We start from the raw sequence: 23,450 nt of genomic DNA, 5'->3' as shown, positions 1-23,450 counted from the left end.
CATCATTCCCACCTCCATCACGGCGCTTTCGAGCCTGGAGTTCGTGCCACCAATCGAGATACCCATGAAGCTTGAAGTAGGTCTCACGAGTATGCTTAACACTCTCATAGTGAGAACATTTAGTGCCATCAGAGGTGGCTCGGGATTTGGAGTTGGAACCGGATTTGCCACCATACAAAGAGAGAGACCCGGAGGATGCTTGAGACAGCGAGCCATACTTGAGACTCTTGGACGCCAAACCCGTTCTTTGTTTATCATCGAGGCTACTCGTTGTCATCACAGCTTGACGAAGAGCTTTCCTTCGGACGTGGGCATAGGCTTGCTCCACTATTGGGAATGGCTTTATCTACAGGACATCACTCCTGATATGGTCTAAGCGGTTATCAAGACCATCCAAGAATACATAGTATGTAGTAGCAATTGCATCCCACACCAACTTGGTTGTTGGAAAACGAATGAAGTTACTGATAAGAGAGGAGTCCATGGAATTAATCAACCACCCTTTACCAATAGCATTGTCGGTGTGCCATCGTCGAAAGGTAGGGTCTGTCTGAGGAGGTTGAGGTAGATCACCATTTATTTATCCTAGTTTGTCTTTGCCCGAGATATACATCTCGACCACTTGGGACCAAAGAGCATAGTTGGTGCCATCCAACTTGATGCCGATCGGTGCAGTAGCAATATCAGGGTTCTGGGTTGGGGTTGAAGTTTTGTTGAAAACTTCAATCATTTTCATGGTCAACTCGGTTAGGATGGAGGAAGATAGAGATTCATCAGTATGGGGTTCTGTATCAACCATGGAGGGAGACGAGATTGGTTAGGAAATTGACAGGAAGATCGATGGCTCTGATACCATAACAAAAGGTATAAGAAATCTCGCATATTCAAAGATACCTTATTTACAAGAATGAGTGGGTATATAACAAAATGAAAAAATCTAAATTTGACTATACATGTATCACGGCTTAATTAACTAAATTGATAGTGTATCCCAAAACTTCCTCCTATAATTTCGCGGAGGACAACTCACGCCAACATAACCAACTTCTTTTTATGAAGCTGTTGAGATGAGTATTTCAAGTCATTGGAAGAAGGTTATAGAAAAAGAAATGTCAACTCTTAAAAGAAACAAGACTTGGGATTTGGTAGAATTACCGAAAGGTAAAAATATAGTTGTTGGAAATAGGTGTTTAAGATAAAAGAAATGGCCTAATGGAAAACTTGAAAAGTACAAGGCAAGGCAAGCAAAGGGATTTTCACAAAAGCAAGGAATTGATTTTGATAAAAAATTTTAGATCAGTAATCAAATTAGTCTCTATTCGTTTGGTTCTTGGGTTGATTGTAATGCATAATTTAGAACTCGAGTAAATGGACGTAAAGATAACTTTTTTACATGGAAAACTTCAAGAAAAAGTTTATATGCAACAATCGGAAGACCCCATTGATAAAAGCAAAGAAGGGCTAGTATGCAAATTGAAGAAGTCTTTGTATGAGTTGAAGCAAACATTAAAGTAATGGTATAAGACGTTTGATATATTTATGGTAGGCATTGGTTACACAAGTAGTGTTTATGATCATTGCATTTATTTGAAATTATTTGATGATAACTCATATTTGATCTTAGTCTTGTATGTAGATGACATATTTTTGGTGTGTAAGGATAAGACTAAAATTGATGAACTCAAGCCAAGCTTGAGTAAAATATTCGAAATGAAAGATCTCGGACTGACAAGGTAAATTCTCATAATTGAAATTATTTGAGATAGGCAAAATGGAATTTCATCACTTTTTCAAGGGACATACATTGAAAGGGTGCTTGAAAAATTTAGCATAAGCAAGACGAAGTCGATGAAGACACCTTTAGCATCTCATTTCAAGTTATCTTCAAAGCAAAGAATAAAAAGAAAATATGAAGAATGTTCCATATGTAAGTGCTATTGGGAGTTTAATGTTTGTCATAGTGTGCACTAAACCAGACATTACACATGCAGTTGGTGTACTAAGTCAATTTATGGCAAATGTTGGGAATATTCACTGGAAAGCTACAAAATGGTACTTCAATATTTGAGAGGCACTAGTAATTATGCTATTATGTATAACAAGGGCTTAAGTTCAATGCTAAGTTTTGTGGATGCTAACTTTTCTGGTGATCTCGATAGAGGAAGATCAACATCGGCATTTGTGTTTCGTTTTACAAATGGACCACTAAGTTGGGTGTTAAGACTTCAAGATACGATTGCTTTATCTACTATCGAAGTGGAATACATTACGACAACAAAACCATCAAAGGAAGTGGTATGGCTTTAAGGATTGATGGAAGATATGGGTATTGTTTACAAACCCATAGAACTATTTTGTGACAATATGGGTGGTTTTCACTTGGCCAATAATCTGATTCATCAGAAGAAGTCAAGACATATTGGTTCAATATCATTACATTTGACAAGTTGTTGAAGATAGTAGAATGAGGTTGGTTACAATGAAGATAGAGAAAAATCTTATGGATATGCTTACAAAGTCGATCCAAGTAGAGAAGTTAGAGTGGAGCTTCAAAAAAGTAAGACCAAAGGTTTGGCAAGATAAGGATGGGATTTCGTATCAAGGTGGAGATTGTTGGGATAGTGATCCAAAATAATTCTTCTTAAGAGTATTTTGGTCTCCTAGTTATTTGGGGAGCATTTTAGTTTTTTTGGTAATTTCTCTAAATGGAACCTTTCATGGGTTTGATCTCAAAAGTGTATTTTGTGAGAGAGTTTTTATTAGAGAGGGTTTTAGAGTAAACGAAGGCTTTTCTTGGTTGGGATTTTTTTTGTCTCAAATACATGGTAATTGTTGGAACTCTTTTAGAGGGTTTTGATCTATAAGTTTGTGGGAACAAAGTTAGAACAATAAGGTAGATGGGTTTGATGGCATGTGTTAGTATGAGAAGTTCTTGTTGATTTATTTCCATTGTAAGACATTCTTTACAAACTCAATATTGTAATTTTCTCCAAGATTGATAGTGATAATTTCCTTACCGGATTGTGAAAGCATCTCGACTCTTTTTACTAAATAATAAAAAGGGTCTAATGATAAAATAAGGGATTTTTAGTGTGATGCCCCATCAAAACGCTAACACAAAACCCCATGTCAAATATCGAGGCATTAGATAGTACGTCGAAATTTCGGCATAGTCTCCTCTGTTTATGTTAGCATTTCAAGGCGTTCAACCTGCACCTGTTAAACGACATATATTATCCAGTATATATACATACAAAATATAATACAAGCAGAAGCCTATATACATCTAATAATGTACGATAGATTAGAGTGCGGAAGGATAAATAAAATACAGGATTATACAAACATTCATTACTCCAACAAAAGTCTTAATGCTCAATACAAGACCCATAATACTACTTGAACGAACTAACACTACTAGGGGGTATAGTCCCAATACTCACCAGGTAACGGACTCTAGTCGTCTATCTGACCTACCAGATAGTCTTCACTCGTGTTCTACACCTGTCTCGTCAAGTTCCAGATCCGAAACTAAAAAATGGAGAAAGAAAGGGTGAGTAACAATGGTTACTCAATAGGGAAGCAAATAATTTCTGTCAATAATCTCTCCTAACATGAACGAATAAACATACTGAATCATTTTAAAATATGCAAAGTTTTACAGAAGAAACTACAATTAATTGGTACATATAGTCAGGGATGAGCAACTAAACATTTTAAAACTCATATTACATCAATCAACAGTACCCACTATAGCATTTTCTTTTTATACAAATCTCATTGACCAAATGGAAACATTAAACATGCATTTCATTTTATATATCAAAATAAGGCAACAGATACATAATACACAATGGTAGAATAATGAAATTAGAGAGTTGAGATTCACGACTGGATCACTCCCAATCAAGATATGATGTTTCATAATAAAATATTAATTCCTGATTTTGTAGTTGATCGCTATTTACCATACTTGCGGGACCATTTATCTGGCTCAGGCTGGCCGTTTGACATTACCGTAAGGAATGTGTCCCTTTTCGATGTGTCAGAACGTTCGACTACTATAGATTGTTAGTGATCACTGAATAATCATCTTCGTCTATGCCTATTAGGCGTGCATGTGATTCCCAAATATACAAACCATTCGTATACAACCACCTTTACATTACAAGTTCACTAGTAAAAATAAAGATGAATAAACCTGGACTCTAGTTGTGACTCCATTCTCATACGTGTCCCATACCACATATGAGTTTGGTTGTCCCTACTGTATATCTCAAGATAGTACACTAGTCCGGATGATATGACGTACTATCCCTTCAAGCATTTACAGACTATTTAACAGCTCACAAAATAGCTACATATATATATGTGTGTGTGTGTGTATAATTTTCCTTTGAAAACAAAAGAAAAATTAATAATACAAGCTTGAGAATGGATATCCAATTTCCCACCATGCAACTGTGGCCACCCGACCTAAAATAAATAGCAGAACTCGGAGCTTCTGCACTAACAAAATTTAAATAAACATACAACCAATCATTATCCCTAGATATCCCTTCACCAACCTACACACAACACATAATATAAAACCTAGACATCACTCATTGACCTTATTTCTTACCCGCAACCACGTGTCAGCTCATTGAGCTTACCATGTGTGGTACTGCACCACACCGCTATCCCAGCTGATCACAGGTCCAGTTTGGCACGTGCACGGGGTGTGACATCCTATCTTTTCGGATGTAAAATACAAACACCACCCATCGGGTGTGATTCTGACATTTTACATTTCATCCCTTTTTTCATTTTTTCAACTTTCGTAGTTCTCAATCTTTTGCAAAAAAATATTCACTTTCTGATATTCATCAACTAAATATGAGTTCACTGAATATTAAATCATTTTTTCAACTATGAAATTCATTCTTTTAATAACATTGAAAAAAATACAAAACTTATATCAAAATAGGGTCCGAGCGGTGCACAAGACCCAACTGATGAAAATAACCCAGTGAAATATCCTACCTACGTATAATTTGTTATAAAATACAATTAAACATATCAAATATGCAAGTTTTGGTATGAATTTGAAATAACCAATTGAATTCTATATTTTTAAAAAAATATAATAAATTTTTAATAAAATTCTCAATGCAATTTTTACAATCTACGATTACTAATAGAAATTGAGAGTTCCTTACAATTTCTGTGCAAGATGATCGAAACATGTGCACAAAAATCGAGATGATTGGTGTGGACATCGAGATGGATCGAACTTCGAGGTTATTGATTTTGAAATTTGACTTAGTGATTTCAAAGATCTTGATGTCGTCGTCTTTTCTCCCTTCTGCGATGGAGAACGGTTTTGCCTCAAAATAGATGAAATCTAGAGTCGAAGTTTCGAAATCCCTGTATATATATACAACTAATTTTTGATGATACGGGACAAAAAAGAAGAGAAAATGAAAGGAAATTAAGTGGGTTTTGTAGAGAATGAGGTTGCAGACGATTTTCCCTTCTGTGTTGAAGGTCGAAGACGGACCATTTGCGACGAATCAGAGTTTGAAAATCAGAAAAAAAAAAAAAAAAAACCAATTTTTTTTAAAAAAGTCCGGTTGGTTTTTGGACGAAATTCGATAATGAATAGTATTTTGAATTTAAAAAAATTATTTATATAAGTGCGGGACGAAATCAGTATTTTACATATTGTTTCGTTCGACGATAACTTGACCGTTCGGACTCCAAAAGTGACGAATGAATACTCTATTTTATCTAATTTTTCATCTGGATCTAATGGTATGGTCAAATTCTACAAATTATGTCTCTAACAAAAATTTACTTTTTTGGTCTAATGGGACCCTAAAATTGACGTCGTTTTCATTTTTGAAGATAATTCGATTTTTTAGACTCCAAAAATGACAAGTAAATAGTCTATTTTCTATAATTTTTCGTTATGAACCCAATGGTATGATTGAATCTTAATAATTCTTGCTCTAACAAAAATTCATTATTTTAACCTAGTCCGACTCAAAAATCAAGGATTTTGCAATTTTTCTATTCGGACTCGCATTTGAGCGTGTTTATGGCTAAAATATGTTTTTCGACCATTTTGAATCCAATGGTGAGGTCAGATTTCATTAAAAATGACCATAAAAAAATCTTACAGTTTTATCCTAAGTCCCACTTTCAAGATTTTTTTTTCAAAATTTAACTATTTATTTTTTCTCGAGATACGAATTGAAAACATGGGTTTTACATTTAGAGAATGGGGAGTCACCACCTAGTTTAGGTCTAAGAACAAAAAATAACTCTAAAGTGGATCTGGATCGGTCCACGGGTAAGAAAAATGAGTAAGGGGTCAGATTATGAGTTTCGAAAGGTGTTAGGCACCGAACCCACCCAATTGAGATGATTGGTCTTTACTATGATCTAAAAAAATCTTATAGTCAAAGGACAAAGACTAAAGTCAAGTTAGGGTCCAATCAACATCATTTTATGTCAAATTTACTAATTGAATCCTCCGATCACAATTTTCCAAATATTCAAATGATTCCTTTAATTTCGCACAAAAAATAGGTAAAAATGTGAAAAAGCTTAAATCTTATTTAATACCCTAAAGCTCATGTGGCAAGTTTTCATAAAAATTGATATTTAATTAAAAAAGTCATGTGCATAAGTAATTTCTACATATTTTACATCCATTACAGCATAGATAACTTTCAATTCACATGTCAACTTTTCTAATCAGTAAAATTCATATTACACATAATTGTCAAATTGGTAAAAACATGAATGTGTTAACTTTCCAAATCAATAAAATTCATATCATGTATAATTGCCAAATTGGTAAAACATGCATATGTAAACTTTCCAAATTGACAGAATATGAATATATGTAAAATTTCTAAATGAGAAAAGTTCCACATGCATCAAACTTACGAATGAACAAAATAGAGATATATGCACAATTCTTAAATTTTCAAAATAGTCATCATTCAAAAAACATGAATATTTACAAATTAACCTTGCAAGCATAAAAACTTATTAAAACGATCAATTTTATGTTCAAGCAATAATATTTATCAAACTAATAAATACATCACATGATGAAAAATTTTAAATTGAAAAAATCATCACACATAATTTAACTCCCAATTTAATGATCAAATTATGAATATTCTCTAAGTTAACAAATATACTATGATATGGAATAATTCTTAAATCATCAAAATATATCACATGTTAAGATTTATAGAATTGAACATTATTTATTCATAAACATGAATAATTACTAAGGTAGATCGAATTACTCTAGTCACCAAAAAAATTCAAACAGTCTTAATTTCATCATATAAAAAATTAACTTAAGCATGGTGATCATGGACTTTGCAAAAATAATATAATTTCTAATCCTATTAATATAAGGAATATAAAAAAATAATAAGAAAGAAAAAAAAAAAAGCTTCCTATACCATAAGCTATATGAAGATTATAATTCAAGAACAATAGAAAACATCAATGAAAGGCAAAATAATCATAAAAAAAGTAAAGAAAAAAAAAGACATGAGGAGAAGAAAAAAAAAAAAACAAAAAAGTCAGTAAAAAAAAAAAATCAAACTTACCTATATGGAATGGTGGTTGAGTGTAATTCCTTTAGGCACAACTCGAGATAGCCGTGAGACGTTAAAGAGATGATGAAGACAAGTTCCTTATTGCTGTGGAGAAGTTTAGAGAGGGGGAAAAAAAGAAGGTTACTACTAATTGAAGGAGTTTAAAGAGAAAAAAAAAATGAGACGTTAAAGAAAAGAAGAAGTAGTGTGATATTATTTGGAGGAGATGTTAAAGAGAAATGAAGAAGATGTAGTGCTATTTGAAGGAGACGTTAAAAGAGAAATGAAGAAGAAATGGTATTGTTTAGAGGAGACATTGAAAAGAAAGGAAGAAAAAATGATGTGTTGTTGGTTGGAGATGGTAAAGAGAAATGAAGAAGAAGTGGTGTTGCTGTGAGTTGTTGTTCGTTTGACTCTTCTTCGATTCTTCTTTTCTTTTTCTTATTGTCATTTCTTTGGCAAGAACAATTTGAAGCGAGGAAACCCAACCTTAAGTAACGTTAATCGAGAGTAGAGGATGGGTTGAAGATATCCCTTTTATAACTATTTTTCTTTCTAATTTTTTTTCATGTTTTCTTATTTTTGATTTTTTTAGAACCTTCCTCAATTCTCCAAACGTGTTTCTCTTTATATGAACGATTTAAAAAAAAAAAAAAATTTTACTTCCTTTTGGCCGAATCTAGGGAGGAAGATTTTCCTTTATTTTTTTTTGTTTCCATTCCATTTAAAAGTCACGTGTGTGAGGTGATGATCCTATGGATCTCGGATGTTTGAAATTAAAACATATCCAAATGTTTTCGACCAATCACTCGGGTTCTAATTTCTGGATTTAGTGGTAACTTGTTTGGTGATTGATCTTTAAAGATTTTATTTGTCGATGATCTGCAGTCCATGATTCAAATTGGTTTGATGATATGGATTAAATTTTTAATTTGATTGATCAATTGAGTTAAGATTTCAAATGGGTTGGTTGAATTAAGTTTTAATTTTTTATTTGATTGGTCGATTAAATTAAAATTTTAATTTGATGGTTAATTAAGTTTAATGTTTGATTTGATTGGTTGACCAAGGTTCTCAAGATTTAATTAATGTTTAAATTTTTGGTTTGAGGTTTCAATTTTCAATTTAAATTTCATCATTTTATGTGGAAGTTTATCCTTTTATGTGAAAATTTTCAATTTTTCTAAGCGTGAGATTTCTAAATTTTTTGATAAGCATAAACATTGTTGGAAATTTATTTTAGTCGGATTTTCCTAGGAATTAAGATCTTTAATTAAAAGTCAGATATCAAAGGATATTTTGGCCATTTTTATGATTTTTCATAAACTTATCCATTTTTATCGATTTTGGTTTTGTTAGGTCTGAAATCATATTCTGAGAGTAATGAAAGTACTTTTGAGACTTTTCAGATGTACGAGACCTACAAAGTATATTTTTGTCATTTTGTCAATTTTTACAAATTTTGGTACGAGACTTCTTTCAGTCCCAATGTGATTATTTTTAAATATCGAGATCATATTTTCCTAGCATTGCGAGCTCTTTAGGTTGTCGAAATATGTGACGAACCTAAGCGTATGTACTTACGAAATCGAGTATAGAGTGTAACGATCCTAAGCATGCGTAATTTCTATGTCAAGCGTAGCGAGTAAAATAGATGAAAAGACTAAAAGTGAAAATTTTTGGGAAAGGGACTCTCAAACTTTTGAGTTCTTCGTATATTCTATACTCATCATTAGGAACTCATAACAACCAGGTGACGAATTGTCAAATTAGACAGATGCAAAAATGGGGTATCTACAGATTGTCCGTAGATGTAGTCCTTATTGGGTGAACCACACAACTTTTTGTGTTTTGGTTGTTTTTCCTAATTTTATCTTGCCTCCAATAAGTTCTCTCAAACATATTTTGTTTGCTATTGTTCTTGGAACATCTCTTATATTATTGTTGTGAGAGTTCTTTACAACAAATATGAACTAATTGTTATTATTTAAGTACTGAGTTTTTATAGACAAAGAGAAAAGAAGTTTGAAAAATCTTGGTTTTCAAATTGAATGTAATAGAAAAAAATATTACGTAAATATAATGGTTGAGGCATGCACAAAGCACTGTTCTAAAACGAAATTCGCTCCTACTACGGTACCATAGTCTATAGGCATTCATTCTTTAAGATATAATAATCCACGAATCCAAAAATGTACTTTAAATTGGAAACGTAACTTCGAACTCAACGATGTTGTGTGCTCTTACAATGGAAAAAATAGTATACTGATAGTCAAAAATATATGAAATAAAATATCATATATCAAGTATTTTAAATTGACTAAACATACGATGTTGTGTGCTCTTACAACGTAAGAAGGTTTCCAGACCGGTGGATCCAAATCCCAATTGAAACCTTGGGTTTTTCTCTTGGGCCCTCATGTGCGTGCGTGAGCCCGCCCACTACTTCTATTCATTTTAAAGTTCTTAGAAGTACAACTACTTAATAATTGCAAATCAATTCTTCTCCTAGTCGATGTGGGACTAAAATTACTCAAGGCAAAAAAATAAAACTATCAACTAAGTAAAAAGCATAAAGTATAAAGCATAAAGCATAAAGCCAACTTGGGATTGATTTATCCTATGGTTTAAAGATTGTTTTACCAAATGGTTAAAACCTATTGAGTATTAAAGGGTTTTCAAATTCAACCCTCTAAATTCCAACAATAATAAATTAGTTTAATTGAATACTATGAAGGTTTTTGTTTTTAAATAAAAGGGAAGCAAGTTTCTTGAGAACTACAGCCCAAAAATAAACTTTAAGAAGGAAGCAAGTTTGATAAAAATAATAATTAGATTAAACACATACACACACACACACACAAACACACACACACACACACAAAGAGAAAAGAGAGAGAGAGAGAGAGAAAACCAATATCTTGCAATATTTTACCTTTCTTTGATAAGAGGAATTTCTCGACTTCTTACTCATCATTTTTTTTTTCAATGTAAAAATGTGTAGTGCTTATGTTTCGATTTCTTTGTTGAAGTCCAGAAAAACTAGTCTCTTGTAACATACTTTTATTTGATTAGTGGAATTTGTTAGCCTTTGAACCTTAGTGTGTCTCGACTCTTTGTTTTTCCATGTTAAAAATTTGGTTTGAAAATAACCCACACTTTGCATTCATGATCATTGCACAAACTTAATTCAAAATTTCCCCTAAACTAAACTTATGAACAATTCCACTCTCATCGGATAAACGAAGAAACAAGGAGTTTAGGAGATGAAGAGACATTATTTCATGTATGTTTACTTTATTCAGAATTTTAGATTGCTAACATGGCGTTTAAAATGAGAGTAAGGGTTTTGAGAGAAGTTGAAGGGGTTGAAAAAGAAGATGAGGCAGAAATTACATAAGGAAATATTAAATTGAATAAGGATATTTTAGTCAAACAAAAATGTACGGATCGTTTTTTATTTTATTTATAATATAGGTAGATAATTATTAGAGAGCTTATATTAGCACATCAACTTTTACTTATAACACACCAATCCATATATGGCAATATAATTTCTCAAATTATTATTAGAGTTGGACTAGCCTTACTAAGGTAGTAAGGATTTCATCCTCACTGAGGGTCTTTGGGCTCAACTTGTGGCCTTCATAAAACATGATCCGGTGTTTCAGTGTTGTAGAGGATAAAATTGTATGTATTAAAAATAAAAAAATTAAAAAAAAAAGAATTATTTTTCACCTTTAAACTCAAATATTAAGTTTGGGGGTTACGTGGAAGTTTGGTAGCCGTCTATTTTCAAAATCCTGGATCAAAGTTAAGAAAAAATTGTTTTTCGAATTTGTTTTACTCATCTGATTTCTTGGAAGCAAATTAAGAGGGATGTAGTAATCCATTTGAACAAAAGACCTTTAGTTAGGAAAATGTTTTCTTTTTATACTACTAATAATAATAATAATCTTGAAGGAGTGCATTGATGGATAAAGAAAAATCCTGAAGATGAATTTCTCGTCCATTCTCGAATCATCTTTTTCTCCGTTTCTCCGTTTCTCCGTTTCTTTCTCTCTCTCTCTCTCTCTTTCTCTGAAAAAAGAAGAAGACCAGAATGGCTAATAAGATTTTCTCTATTTTTCTTCTGTCCTCGTCCTCCTCTCTCTTTCTGCAATTTCTCTAACAGGCGCAGTTCGTGTGGTACATCTCCTTGAAAATCAAGATAAACCCACTTCGAGATCCAACCTCTTCGATGTCTCTAATTATGGAAAGCTTCAACTTAATAATGGATTGGCTAAAACACCTCAGATGGGGTAAGTCTTCTCTTGCACAAGTACACTAAACTAGTGTTTTTAGATTTTAGTTATTTTAATTTTATTCTGAACATTTCCCGGATTTTTAAATTTATTGATGGATTTTTTATTTCAAGGAAACCTGATTGGATTTGGATCTCCACTATTAAAAAATATTCGCACCTACGTTCATCTATTTCTTTTTTATGTTTATTTTTATTTTTTAAAGAGAGCAGATTAATAGGGAGAAGAAGAGAATAGTTTTTTATTTATTTATTTACTACTGAAATTAACAAACTCTATAGAGACAGAGACATTGAATCCCAAAAATAGAAATTGAATCCGATTAGGCTGAAGTCGCTGATAAACCCAATCTTCCACATCATATCAGTATATTGCTTCATTCTTTGACATGCAAACTCAAGATTGTCCTTGTTGAAGCATATGATTACGATTGCGAGAAACTCGATCTGCTTGATGTACATTAGTAGTTCCTTGAATATGTTTTCCAATTGAGGGAGGTGGTTAACCATTAACAATTTTGTAAGGAGTCAATTTAGTAGTTGACTGGTAGGTGGTATTATACCACCACTTGGCCCATGAGAGCCAACTCGCCCAACATTTGGGATGTGAGCCCGCAAAACATCTTAATTCTTAAGTTTCCTTCCAAACATCGGTTAATTACTTCAAATTTGACCATCCGTTTGAGGGTGGTATGCTGAACTCCTTGTAATTTAGAAAAAAAAATCTCCCAAAAAGCGGCTCACGATTACCTGGTCTCTATCATGTACTATAGAACAAGGCATCCCATGTAGTTTGAAAACATTATCAACATAGGTTTGGGCTACTTGTGAGGTCGTAAAAGGATGTGCAAGAGGAATAAAATATGCAACCTTTGACAATCGATCCACAACAACGAATATACAGGTCTTCCCTTGGGAAAACGGGTAACCCTTCAATAAAATCCATAGTAACATTCTACCATACCTCATTAGGCATGAGAAGCGGCTCCAACAACCTTGGAGGAGAGATAGTCTCAGCCTTGTTCCTTTGGCAGACATCACATTTGGCCACAAACTGCCTCACAGACTGCTTATAACACATATCCAATAGAAAGAGTGAGATATCCTCTTATAGGTCTTGTATACACCCGAGTGACCAGCCATCGGAGAAGAGTGCATTAAGTTCGAACCCTTGCACACAAAAGGTGAAGTTGCGGAGACCACTATTCAACCCTTGTAACATAAAACTTCGTCATCCAAGGTATATCTCAGGTGAGTAGTAGCATCAACATGAAATTCTGAAATTCTTTTGTAGAGTAGAGTCACCCCCAAAATTATTTTTAATATCTTCCAGCCAATATGCAATGGGAAAAGAGATTGTAGAGATCAACCTGTCTTTGTGTGATCGTGACAATGCATCTGTTGCCCCATTCTCAGATCCCCTTTTATAGACTACCTTAAAATCAAATTGCAAAGGTGTGGCGACCCTTTGTTCTAACATGAATTTAATGTATGATGATTAGTATGGATGGTAAAAAATGCTGCAACGAATAGGATTGCCACTTAGAAACTGCATGTCCATTTCTTTCTTGTAAGCTGAAAGCACCGTGTGTCTCTTGACGAACACCTTGCTCTTGTAAGCAATATGATGTCCATTTTGTATGAAGGTTGCTCCTATTCCTGAACCACAAGCATCACACTCAATAGAAAATGGTTTGGTTAATTCTGGCATGGTAAGAACAAGGATTGAAATCATGGCATTCTCGAGTTTGGTGAACACCTTGTCAGCCAAAGGGTTCCATTCAAAGGCACCTTTTTTTAACAATTGAGTTTGTGGAGTACTTATTGATCCATAATTCCTTATGAACTTGCAATAGTACCCAGTTAAACAAAGAAATCCTCGCAGGCTCTTGATTGTAGAAGGAGTCGGCCATTGCACCATGGCATTGACTGCCACACCTTCCTGGTTAATAATGTGACCAAGGTAGTGAACCTTTTGTGTGGCAAACTTAAGAAAGTTTGACATATAATTGGTTGGTTCGAACTTCGAAGTATACTGAATACCATATCAAGATGACCCCAATGTTCTTGTAAAGAACTGTTATACACAAGAATGTCATAAAAAAAAAACCTCATTACAAACTTTCGAAGATAAGGCCTAAATACCGAATTCATCAAATTCTGGAACGTAGAAGGTATATTGGTAAAGCCCAAATGGCATTATCAAGAACTCATAGTGCCCTTCATGGGTTCTAAGTCATCTTTGGAATGTTGAGCTCATGTACATGAACTTGATGGTAACCTGAACATAAATCCAATTTAGAAAAAACAGTTACTCTTCCCAATTCGTCCAACAACTCATCAATAACAGGAATAGGGAAAACTTATCTTTTACTGGTACTGTCAGACTTGTGGACAAGAAGAACTGAGGAGAACAAAACGGGCTAGTACTTGATTGGATAAAACCTACCTTCATAAGGTCCTGAACTACATGTTCAATTTATTGTTTTCTGGAATTGAGGGTACTTCTATGGTCTAATGTTTGGAGGTTCTTTTCCTGGTTGCGAAGTGATGCGGTGATCCATATCACATTGCGGTGGTAGATGATTATGTTCTTTAAAGATTTTTTGCATAGCAAGTCTAAAGTTCGGTAAGTGAGGGGTGTGTAGCTACCAACTTGGCTGGCAGGTTGTGCTGATAGGACCTGCAATAAGACTTTCGTGGGTGGTTTCATGGGCAATCCCTCTAGTTTGTGTCTCCCCTTGAAAGTGCCTTTTGGATTCCCGTTGTAGTAACCATAGTGGGTGGTTTCGTGCACAGTCCCTTTAGTTTGTATATTTTGCTTTTATATTCAAAGCTTATCCGCAATTTATAGAAATCAAATGTGACGGGGCCCAAATTACATAGCCAGTGGGCTCCCACAACCTTTTCACAACCTTCTAGTGGTAAGATAAACAAATCCATGTGGATAGGCAACTGCCCAATCACCACTTCTATTTCTGTACATTTCCCATTGCATGATTGTGTCCCACCATCTGCAACCATGACATTAAAAGAGGCAGCTTGTGCAGGCAAACCCCGCACTTTCTCCACAACCTGAGGATCAATGAAATTGTGGGTACTATCCAAATCAATCAAAATAGAATTTGGAAGTGTTTTAATCCAGCCACGGACTTTGATTGTTGGAGGGGCTGGTATCCCACCTAAAACATGAATCGATATCTCTGGGTATTCCTCACTATCTCGTTGGGTCAGGAGTCCATCATCCGACTTGTCATCATCGCTCCAATCACCTTCCATCACAATTAAAATGAAGGCCTCTTCTGCATTCATGCATCTCTGCTAGAGTTAAACGTGTAATTGGCAGAACAGAGCTAGAATTTGAAGATCTGGCCTCTTGAGATGTCGTAATAGTCGATCCAAATAAATTGAAAAGGAATCTACTCGTTGGAGAACATTGAATTTGGTTCTTTTGATAGACCATTACTTCATCTTCTGCCATCCTAGCAACCTCAATGGTTTGCATGAGAGTTTAGAGTTGGAAAAGTTTAATCTCACATCGTATATTGTCTTTCAATCCATCAATGAAACAGTCAACCATGAAAGGATCTGGTAAAGGAACTGTCACATTCGATAACCTTTCAAACTCTTGCAAATATTCCTTAAGTGCACCCTTTTGTTGTAACCGAGACAACACCTCTCCACTCGTCCAGATAACCCATGTACCTGATCTGTTACATGATGATCAGTTTGAGTCTGCATCACGACAAGATCCTCCACTCGTCCAGACAACCTACCCGATTTGTTACCGTGGCAAGATCATAATCCATTTTGGCAATCTGTTCTTCAGAACCGAAGCGTGTGGTCAGCACGATCGCAGAACTCTGATACCAAATATTATGAACTTGCTGGAAATTAAGAAAGGAGAACAGAATAATAGGGAGAAGATAGAAGAGAAAATAAAATTTTCTACCACTGAAATTAACGAACTCTACAAATATATAGAATCCCAAACATAGAAAATAAATCAAATTAGAACCTTCCCTAACCTAAAAAAAGTCTTATTAACCAAACAAAAACAGAATTCTACTCCTAATAGACCACTCCTAAAACACACCTAAATTAGATCGAAGGCACAGCTCGGGCCACAACATTTTCGCGATTTGAGGGAGTTTTGATAAAATGGATTTTTCGTTTTCTTATTCAAACATTGAGAAATTGAAATGTACCGGTCATTATGCAATGGTGGGGGGTGCAGATTATTTGGGTTTCTTGTAGATCTTCTATTTTTAAATTAATTTTTAGTTGTACGTGGATGCAGATGGAATAGCTGGAATTTCTTTGCCTGTAATATCAATGAAACAGTTATTAAGGAAGCAGGTTTGATTTTATGTGTTACCATGGTTCAAATGCCTTTCTATGTTCATCTTGGCATCCATTTATGTTCATCTTCATACCCATATTACATGCAAGCATAAAGCATGGGCTATATATTGCCATTTAGACATGCATAAACATGTTTATGTGGGCTCCAATCCTTTTGTATATGTGACCTTGAGTTCACTTACATCTTTCTGATGTCATGATGGTCCAATCCAATTGGTTGGAGCACCAGTATTATCTATGCTAAGGGCCTGGTTAGATTATTCGTTTTGAGCTAGAAAAAGCTTTTGTGTGAAAAAAAAAAAAAAAAAAAAAAAAAAAAAAAACAGAAGCTTTCAGAAACATCTTTTTTTTGGTGCAAGAATATAATCAAAATAGATCATTAATCACGTTTTTAGTGGGTTTGGTCATTGGTCCACACGCTTCATGGTAGACAGGTCATTAATCTGTTACAAGGCCATTAATTAATTGGCCTTTAAAGTTTATTTGATTTCTTACATGGTTGGCTACATTTCATTCAATTTACGAACTTTCAAGAAATCCAATTTAAATTTTCAATTGCACAGAGGAATTTATGTGATGCGTCCTCTTTCCTTTTGACTAAATTCTCTTGCAATTGCTGACAGCTGATGCACTCATTTCAACGGGGTTGGCCGATTTAGGTTACATTTATGTTAATATAGGTAATTCTTTCAATAAAACATTTGTTCCTCAAGTAAGTGTTGCTTCATCTTGATTCTTTCTTAAACCTGAACTTATTCGTCAACTTTAATGGCAGACGATTGCTGGTCTTCTCTGACAAGGAGTTCAAAGGTTCACTTCAAGCTTTATATTTTCACATTATCAAATATTTTTATTTTGTTTTATGGGAACTAATTAAGTTCCGTGACCGTTAACATTTGCTTACATTAGCTTGATTTTTGAAGGGCTTCAAATACTTCCAATGGGAAAAAAAAACTCGTATCAAGGACTGATAAAAATTACTTACATATTTTTTTTCTTTTTTCCAAATTATGTATCGCATTAGAATCCCTTATCTTCCGCTATGATGTTTAGAGTATCTTTTCATTGGTGCTTACAAAAGAAGCCTAAGTGTAAATTTAATGCAAAATGTTAAAATGATCATACAATTTATCCATTCCAATTCCTTAGAACAGCTTGATTGCTAATGCAGGGTGATTTGGCCCCTGAGCCGGAGGCTTTTCCATCTGGCATTAAAGCTATTGCTGACTATGTACATGAGAAAGGCCTCAAGCTTGGTATTTATTCTAGTGCAGGGTAAGATGGCTTATAATTAGAGTAGAAGCCTAGAATTTATTTGTTGGCTAAGATTTGATACAACGGACAAAGGAACTTACACACTAAGTTTCTCATCATGTTTTTATTTATTTTATAACAAATGCCACATAGTTTTCATGTTCACTCGACTCTAACCCTACTGAGACTTTCAGGACTTTTACATGTCAAGTTCGACCAGGATCACTTTTCTATGAAAGTAAGGATGCAGAACTTTTTGCATCTTGGGTAAGGATTCATACTTTATTTTGTTCTAAATTTTTGTTGGTATGTAAATTCCAGATGATTAATCCTGTTTATCCCAATTTCGTATATTCCAATTTGTATTATGTGGGTTTGTGCCATTCAGGGTGTCGACTATTTGAAGTATGACAATTGTTACAATCTTGGAATTGAACCAAAGAAACGGTTCTACCTCATCTTCAGTCTCTTCAAACTAGTTTTTCTTAAAAGAATATATTAAGTAATTTTTTAGTTGATCATGTGCCTCCATTACTTTCAGCTATCCCCCAATGCGTGAAGCTCTAAATGCAACTGGTCGCACAATTTTCTACTCACTTTGTGAATGGTAATTAGGATTCGCAGTTTATTTTCCTTACATCTCAAGTTGATTCATTTTACCTTCGAGGCATTGTTTTGGTTGTTTTACTTTTGTAGGGGTGTGGATGACCCTGCTCTATGGGCTGGCAGAGTAGGGAATAGTTGGCGAACAACAGATGACATCAATGATACTTGGGCAAGGTTAGTTATTCTAAACATAATCCGTGATTTGGACTTTTAAATCAATGTGCCTCATGGCGGAGATCTCGCAACCAAAGCTTTGTGACAATTTGTTGACCATCCAATAAAATATTTAATTTTTGGTGAGCAAGCGAGATTAGTATTCAGTAATTAGTAGGTGAAGGCGGGTTTTGAACCCAAGTCGTGGTATCAACAATTATAAACTTTAACCAACTTGGCCGAATTCCAATGAAATATACTTTTGTTCTAGACAATTTCCAATAACAAATTATTTGACCTTCCAAAAGAATGTGATATCAGATGCTTAAGATCACTTACATTGTACTGATTGAACTTGTTTTTTTATTGTTAGTATGACCACTACTGCTGATCTGAATGACAAGTGGGCTGCATATGCTGGACCTGGTGGATGGAATGGTAAGAATGTGATCTTTCGAATAGAAGCTTAAGTTTTGTGTCTTTTGATGGATGTTTTCCTCCGTTAATGTTCCTAATCAGCTAATTAATTAAGTTCATATTGAATTGGAATACATCTCACCAATTGTTTTGGGTAGATCCGGATATGTTAGAAGTTGGCAACGGAGGCATGACATTCCCGGAGTACCGTGCACATTTTAGTATATGGGCTTTAATGAAGGTTCTCTCTTAACATTTTGATATTTTTCTCCTTTACTCTTTTGAAAAATATACTAGACAATTTGAACTCCGAATTTTATAAGATCACACAGTATTCTACAAGTTTAACTCCGACGCCAATTTTCAAAACTAGCCTTAGCATTTTAAATGGGTCTCTGGCGATGATTAATTTTTATGATTTACAACCAGTTTGTGTTTGGGTCACGTTTACACTTTATGTAAAAGAATACACAAAATTCAGAATTTCAGATTGTATTGTATGCAAGAGACCCATGAAAAGTAAAATGAATCTATGTGAACTTTAGGATCATTCACAAATTGTGTTTGCATGTGTGCAGGCACCTCTTTTGATAGGTTGTGATGTGAGAAAAATGACAAAAGAAACATTGGAAATTCTAAGCAATGAAGAAGTTATTGCAGTAAACCAAGGTACATCCTTTTCGAAGTTCACTGCTATGGATAAATAAAAAAAGAGCTGCTATTGGCACCCCCACTTTAACTTATTAGACCCCAATTAAAAAAATAAATAAATAAGTGGATGGTTGAGAATAAGTAAAAGTTGGGGGGCTAATCGAAGTTCTATTATTTATTTTTATTTTGTTGGCTAGGTTTCTATTTTTTATTATTTATTTTTATAAGATTTTATATGAGCCTCATAATTGTAGACAACTACTGATATTGTTTAAATAAGTGTTATAACATTTTGTAATGTTGAGATTGCAATTTAAGCCAAACCTTTGTAATTTTGAGGATTATGTTTTAATCTTCAATTGGTGTGATAAATAATTTAAGAAATTGGGGTGTAATAAGTAAAAGTTGGGTGCCAATAGAAACTCTCGAAGGAAATTTTCCTCTTTGCCCCCAGTTTGTGTATATGTCTATTGGACGACATGGTTGAGTTTATTATTAATTAAGACATATGATGAGCTAAATAATGGGTAAAAATGTTATTAATTAACTTGGGATTTCTCACTGATCAGAAAAACTGTTCTCGGATGTCTTTATTTTTTTGTCTGTCCTTATTACTTGTCTTGTATGCATCATAGTAAAAATGCTACTTTTTACAGTTTCATGTAGCCAGTTTCGACTCTATTGCTAAACGGAATATTCTTTGTTGACTTTTTCGGACTCTCACAGTTTCAGCCCACTGTATCAGGACAACTAAGTAAACCAATATGTGTATTTGGTTTTGTGCAGATCCACTTGGTGTTCAAGGAAGAAAAGTTTATGTTGAAGGACCGGACAATTGCTATCAGGTCTTCCTATCTTGATTTTTTTTAATCATTTATGGCACGGGCAACCTCTTCGGGGTTAAGGGGGTAAAAATGAAAAAAATTTAAAGTAGGAAGAGTATTATTAAAATCTTTGAGGTTAAGAAGAAAAATCTTAAAGTTGGAGAGGTATTATTAAGAAAGATGGAGATGAGGAAAGACAATAAAGTGGGTTAAAGGGGTAAAAGAAGAAAGATAGTAAAGTTAGATGAGTAATATTGAAAAAAGGGGGTAAAAGTGGAAAGATAGTAAAATTGGATGGATTTGATTAAAAGGACTATAAAGTTGAAGGGGGTGAAGAGGAAAGGCAACAAAATGGGTAGTGTGGACCTCACGATGAGATGTTTATCCTTCATAAAACTGTAATAAAACTCATGATGGGATGTTTATCCTTCACAAAACTGTAGTCAAGTGGGCTCTTCAGTTGTGTTTTATTATATACTAGAGTTCGCGCATGCTTACGGCATGGGCATCCTCTTTGATGGTTAAGGGGGTAAAAGAGGAAAGATAGTAAAGTTAGAGATGTATTATTGAAAAAGGGAAGGGGGTGAGAGTAGAGGAGGGTAAAGACAATAAAGTTGAACAGGAGAAGAAATGCAGTAATGGGGTCATAGTAGTTGAATGTGACGTTTATTCCTCACAAGTGGGCCCCAAGAAACAATAGCATGATGGAAGGGGTATTATTAAAAAAAATTAAGATTAAAGGGTTAAGAGATGAAAAATAATAAATTGGATTAAGGGGGTAACAGAGGAAATATAGTAAAGTTGGAGGAGGGGGCATACTCTTTCGGGTTAAGAGAGTAAAAGTGGAAAAAAAAGAGTTGGAGGGGTATTATTAAAAAAAATTGAGATTAAATGGATAAAAGATAAAAAATAATAAAGTGGATTAAAGGTATAAAAGAGAAAATATAGTAAAATTAGAAGAGGTGAAGAATAAAGGAAATAAAGTGGGTCCCATGATACTATAGTTTGATGGGAGGTTTAACCCACAACATTGTAGTTGATTGGACGTTTGTTTCACACACAACTATTCCAACTTAGTTGTGTTTTATTTTATATATATATATATATATATATATTAAGAAAAATAATGGTGTCGTCTAGACTTGAACTAGGAAATATATATTTTTAGTTACAAATCTTTAAATCTTTAAGCATGACCCTTCAATTATTCTCCACTTCAAACCACATTACTTTCAACCAATGCTCCCAAACCTATTGAACTTGGGAAGTGGTTTTTCGAATTTCAAATTGACTTGGCTGTATGATTGAAGATGAATTGAGTCTGTTGATTCTATAAAATTGGACTGGAAATGCAAGGCAAATAGTGGAACCCAGCTCAAAACCTTATTTTGGCTGGACCATTGACAATGGTTTGAACAATAATACAAGTTTAGTATATTAGATAAATATTTCATAGATTACAGTCTTGTGGGTTCAGGTATGGGCAGGTCCTCTATCTGGAAAACGCTTGGTAGTTGCCTTTTGGAATCGATGTCCAGAAGCTATCACCATCACAGCCAAATGGGAAGCACTCGGCCTTGTCCCGGACACTAGTGTTTCTATAAGAGATCTATGGAAGGTGAGAACACTAACCTACATGAATGTTCCAATGCCATCGATCCGTGCAAATAATACATATGCTGCACCTGCATGTCTGCACATACATAAAGGTTTCATGACATCCATGCGTGCCACATGTTCATTTATGATCTAAATTTTCTAAAACATAAACGTATTATAGATGTAATGAAATCTGAAAAGTGTAGTGGTATTACATGTCACACAACGGGTTTGAAAGTCCCATTCGTAGGTCCAACTAGTGGAGATCTCCAAAGTTAATCAAGCCTGCCAAATGATATAAATAATGAACTCATAGCTTTGGTTTCTTCCTATTATTGTGCACTTATGCTGTAATGCATCAATTTTCCAGCATGAAGATCTATCAGAAAATGTTGCAACATCGTTCAGTGCTGAAGTTGATTCCCATGACTGTAAGATGTACATCTTCAATCCTTCCACTGTCTCTCATTCGGCAATTTAGTAATGCCTGATATAGGGTCAAGACTCTGGCATAGTTGAAATATGTGTGTTTGTTGCATGATAGGTACTCTTATGCTTCTCATTAGCTGTTAGTCATACCAGGATTAATGTAGTGTGTATTTGAGTAGGTCTTGGGTTCTTATTTCCATATTTGAATGCATGATAGGTACTCTTATGCTTCTCATTGGATGTTAGTCATACCAGGATTAATGTATATATAGTGTGTATGATTATGCCTTGAAAATAGTGTGTGCAATGGGCAAAGCAACTTTGTGGTTGGTTGCGGGTTCAAGTCCGGCTTACCTATCCAAAAAATAAATAAATACACCTCCCTTTACATTGGGGCTTAGACCCATAGCTCAGTTGGTTTGACACATTGCAAAGCATCTTTGAGGTCGTGGGCCCAAGGGTGAGCAATGCTTTTTCAAACACTTTCTAATTATTTGTGATTAATATGTTGATTATTGACAACTATATGGAAATGAGTAGTGATAGTTGGAAGAAACCTAAAGGTTGGAATGTATAGGGCATAAAATGGGTTGGACTTAACCTGAAATCCAAGTGATCCAAAAACCATATTTGGTGGGTTTGGATCTTGGAGTAGATCGGAATAAAAAATTGGTTGAATATGGTTTATTGTCCCTTAACCCAACATTACCCTACCTGACCTACCTGAATCTATGGACGTTACTAATCTGAAATACAATTCAACCCGACTGACCGAATGGGTTTGGATATGGTTTGTGGCAGATCTAGATCCAATTTTTTTTATCCGGATCTGAATATGGATATACTTGGGTCTGACCCACTTTATGCCTTAAGAATGAAGGATGGACACCATTATGAAATGTTTCCAAGGGTTTTGTTACATGCCTCGACATCTCTCCTTGAGACTCCAAAATCTCATTTCTAATGTACTTCCCCCCCCTTTCAACTTCTCCAAAATCATCAAAACCCCACTTTTCTTGAATTTCATCTCAATTCCTTATTTTCTTCCAATAAGCCAAAACTACATCAAATCAATATTTTTTGGGGGGTCATTAATGATTATAATGGATTTATGATTAAAGAATTAGAGGAAGTTGGAAATTATGTACAAATTAAAATGGTAAAAGAATAGTCTTAATTTGGGGTTAGAATGGATGAATTTTGATTTGGGGGCGCATGGTGAAATCCATTTAACTTAAT

General features: G+C 34.3%; 1 protein-coding gene across 1 annotated transcript; it reads left to right on the top strand.

Annotated features, from left to right (window-relative positions):
* Positions 1-659: 659 nt before the first annotated feature.
* LOC147386596 (Melibiase family protein) lies at positions 660-22,554 on the top strand. Its single transcript, XM_086424583.1, has 16 exons — positions 660-816; positions 11,725-11,911; positions 16,214-16,272; positions 16,902-16,958; positions 17,054-17,088; positions 17,450-17,553; positions 17,727-17,799; positions 17,921-17,979; positions 18,074-18,139; positions 18,229-18,312; positions 18,665-18,729; positions 18,867-18,949; positions 19,287-19,377; positions 20,146-20,204; positions 21,661-21,801; positions 22,153-22,554. The coding sequence occupies exons 1-16, from the start codon at positions 660-662 to the stop codon at positions 22,261-22,263; spliced, it is 1,431 nt and encodes a 476-aa protein (XP_086280709.1). The 3' UTR covers positions 22,264-22,554.
* Positions 22,555-23,450: the final 896 nt, after the last annotated feature.

This window comes from Akebia trifoliata, chromosome 14 (genome assembly GCF_017979445.1).
Source record: "Akebia trifoliata isolate Shusen 1 chromosome 14, ASM1797944v1, whole genome shotgun sequence".
NCBI lineage: Eukaryota > Viridiplantae > Streptophyta > Magnoliopsida > Ranunculales > Lardizabalaceae > Akebia > Akebia trifoliata.
The sequence above is the reverse complement of the archived record's forward strand: the minus strand, read 5'-3'. Positions and strand labels throughout refer to the sequence as shown.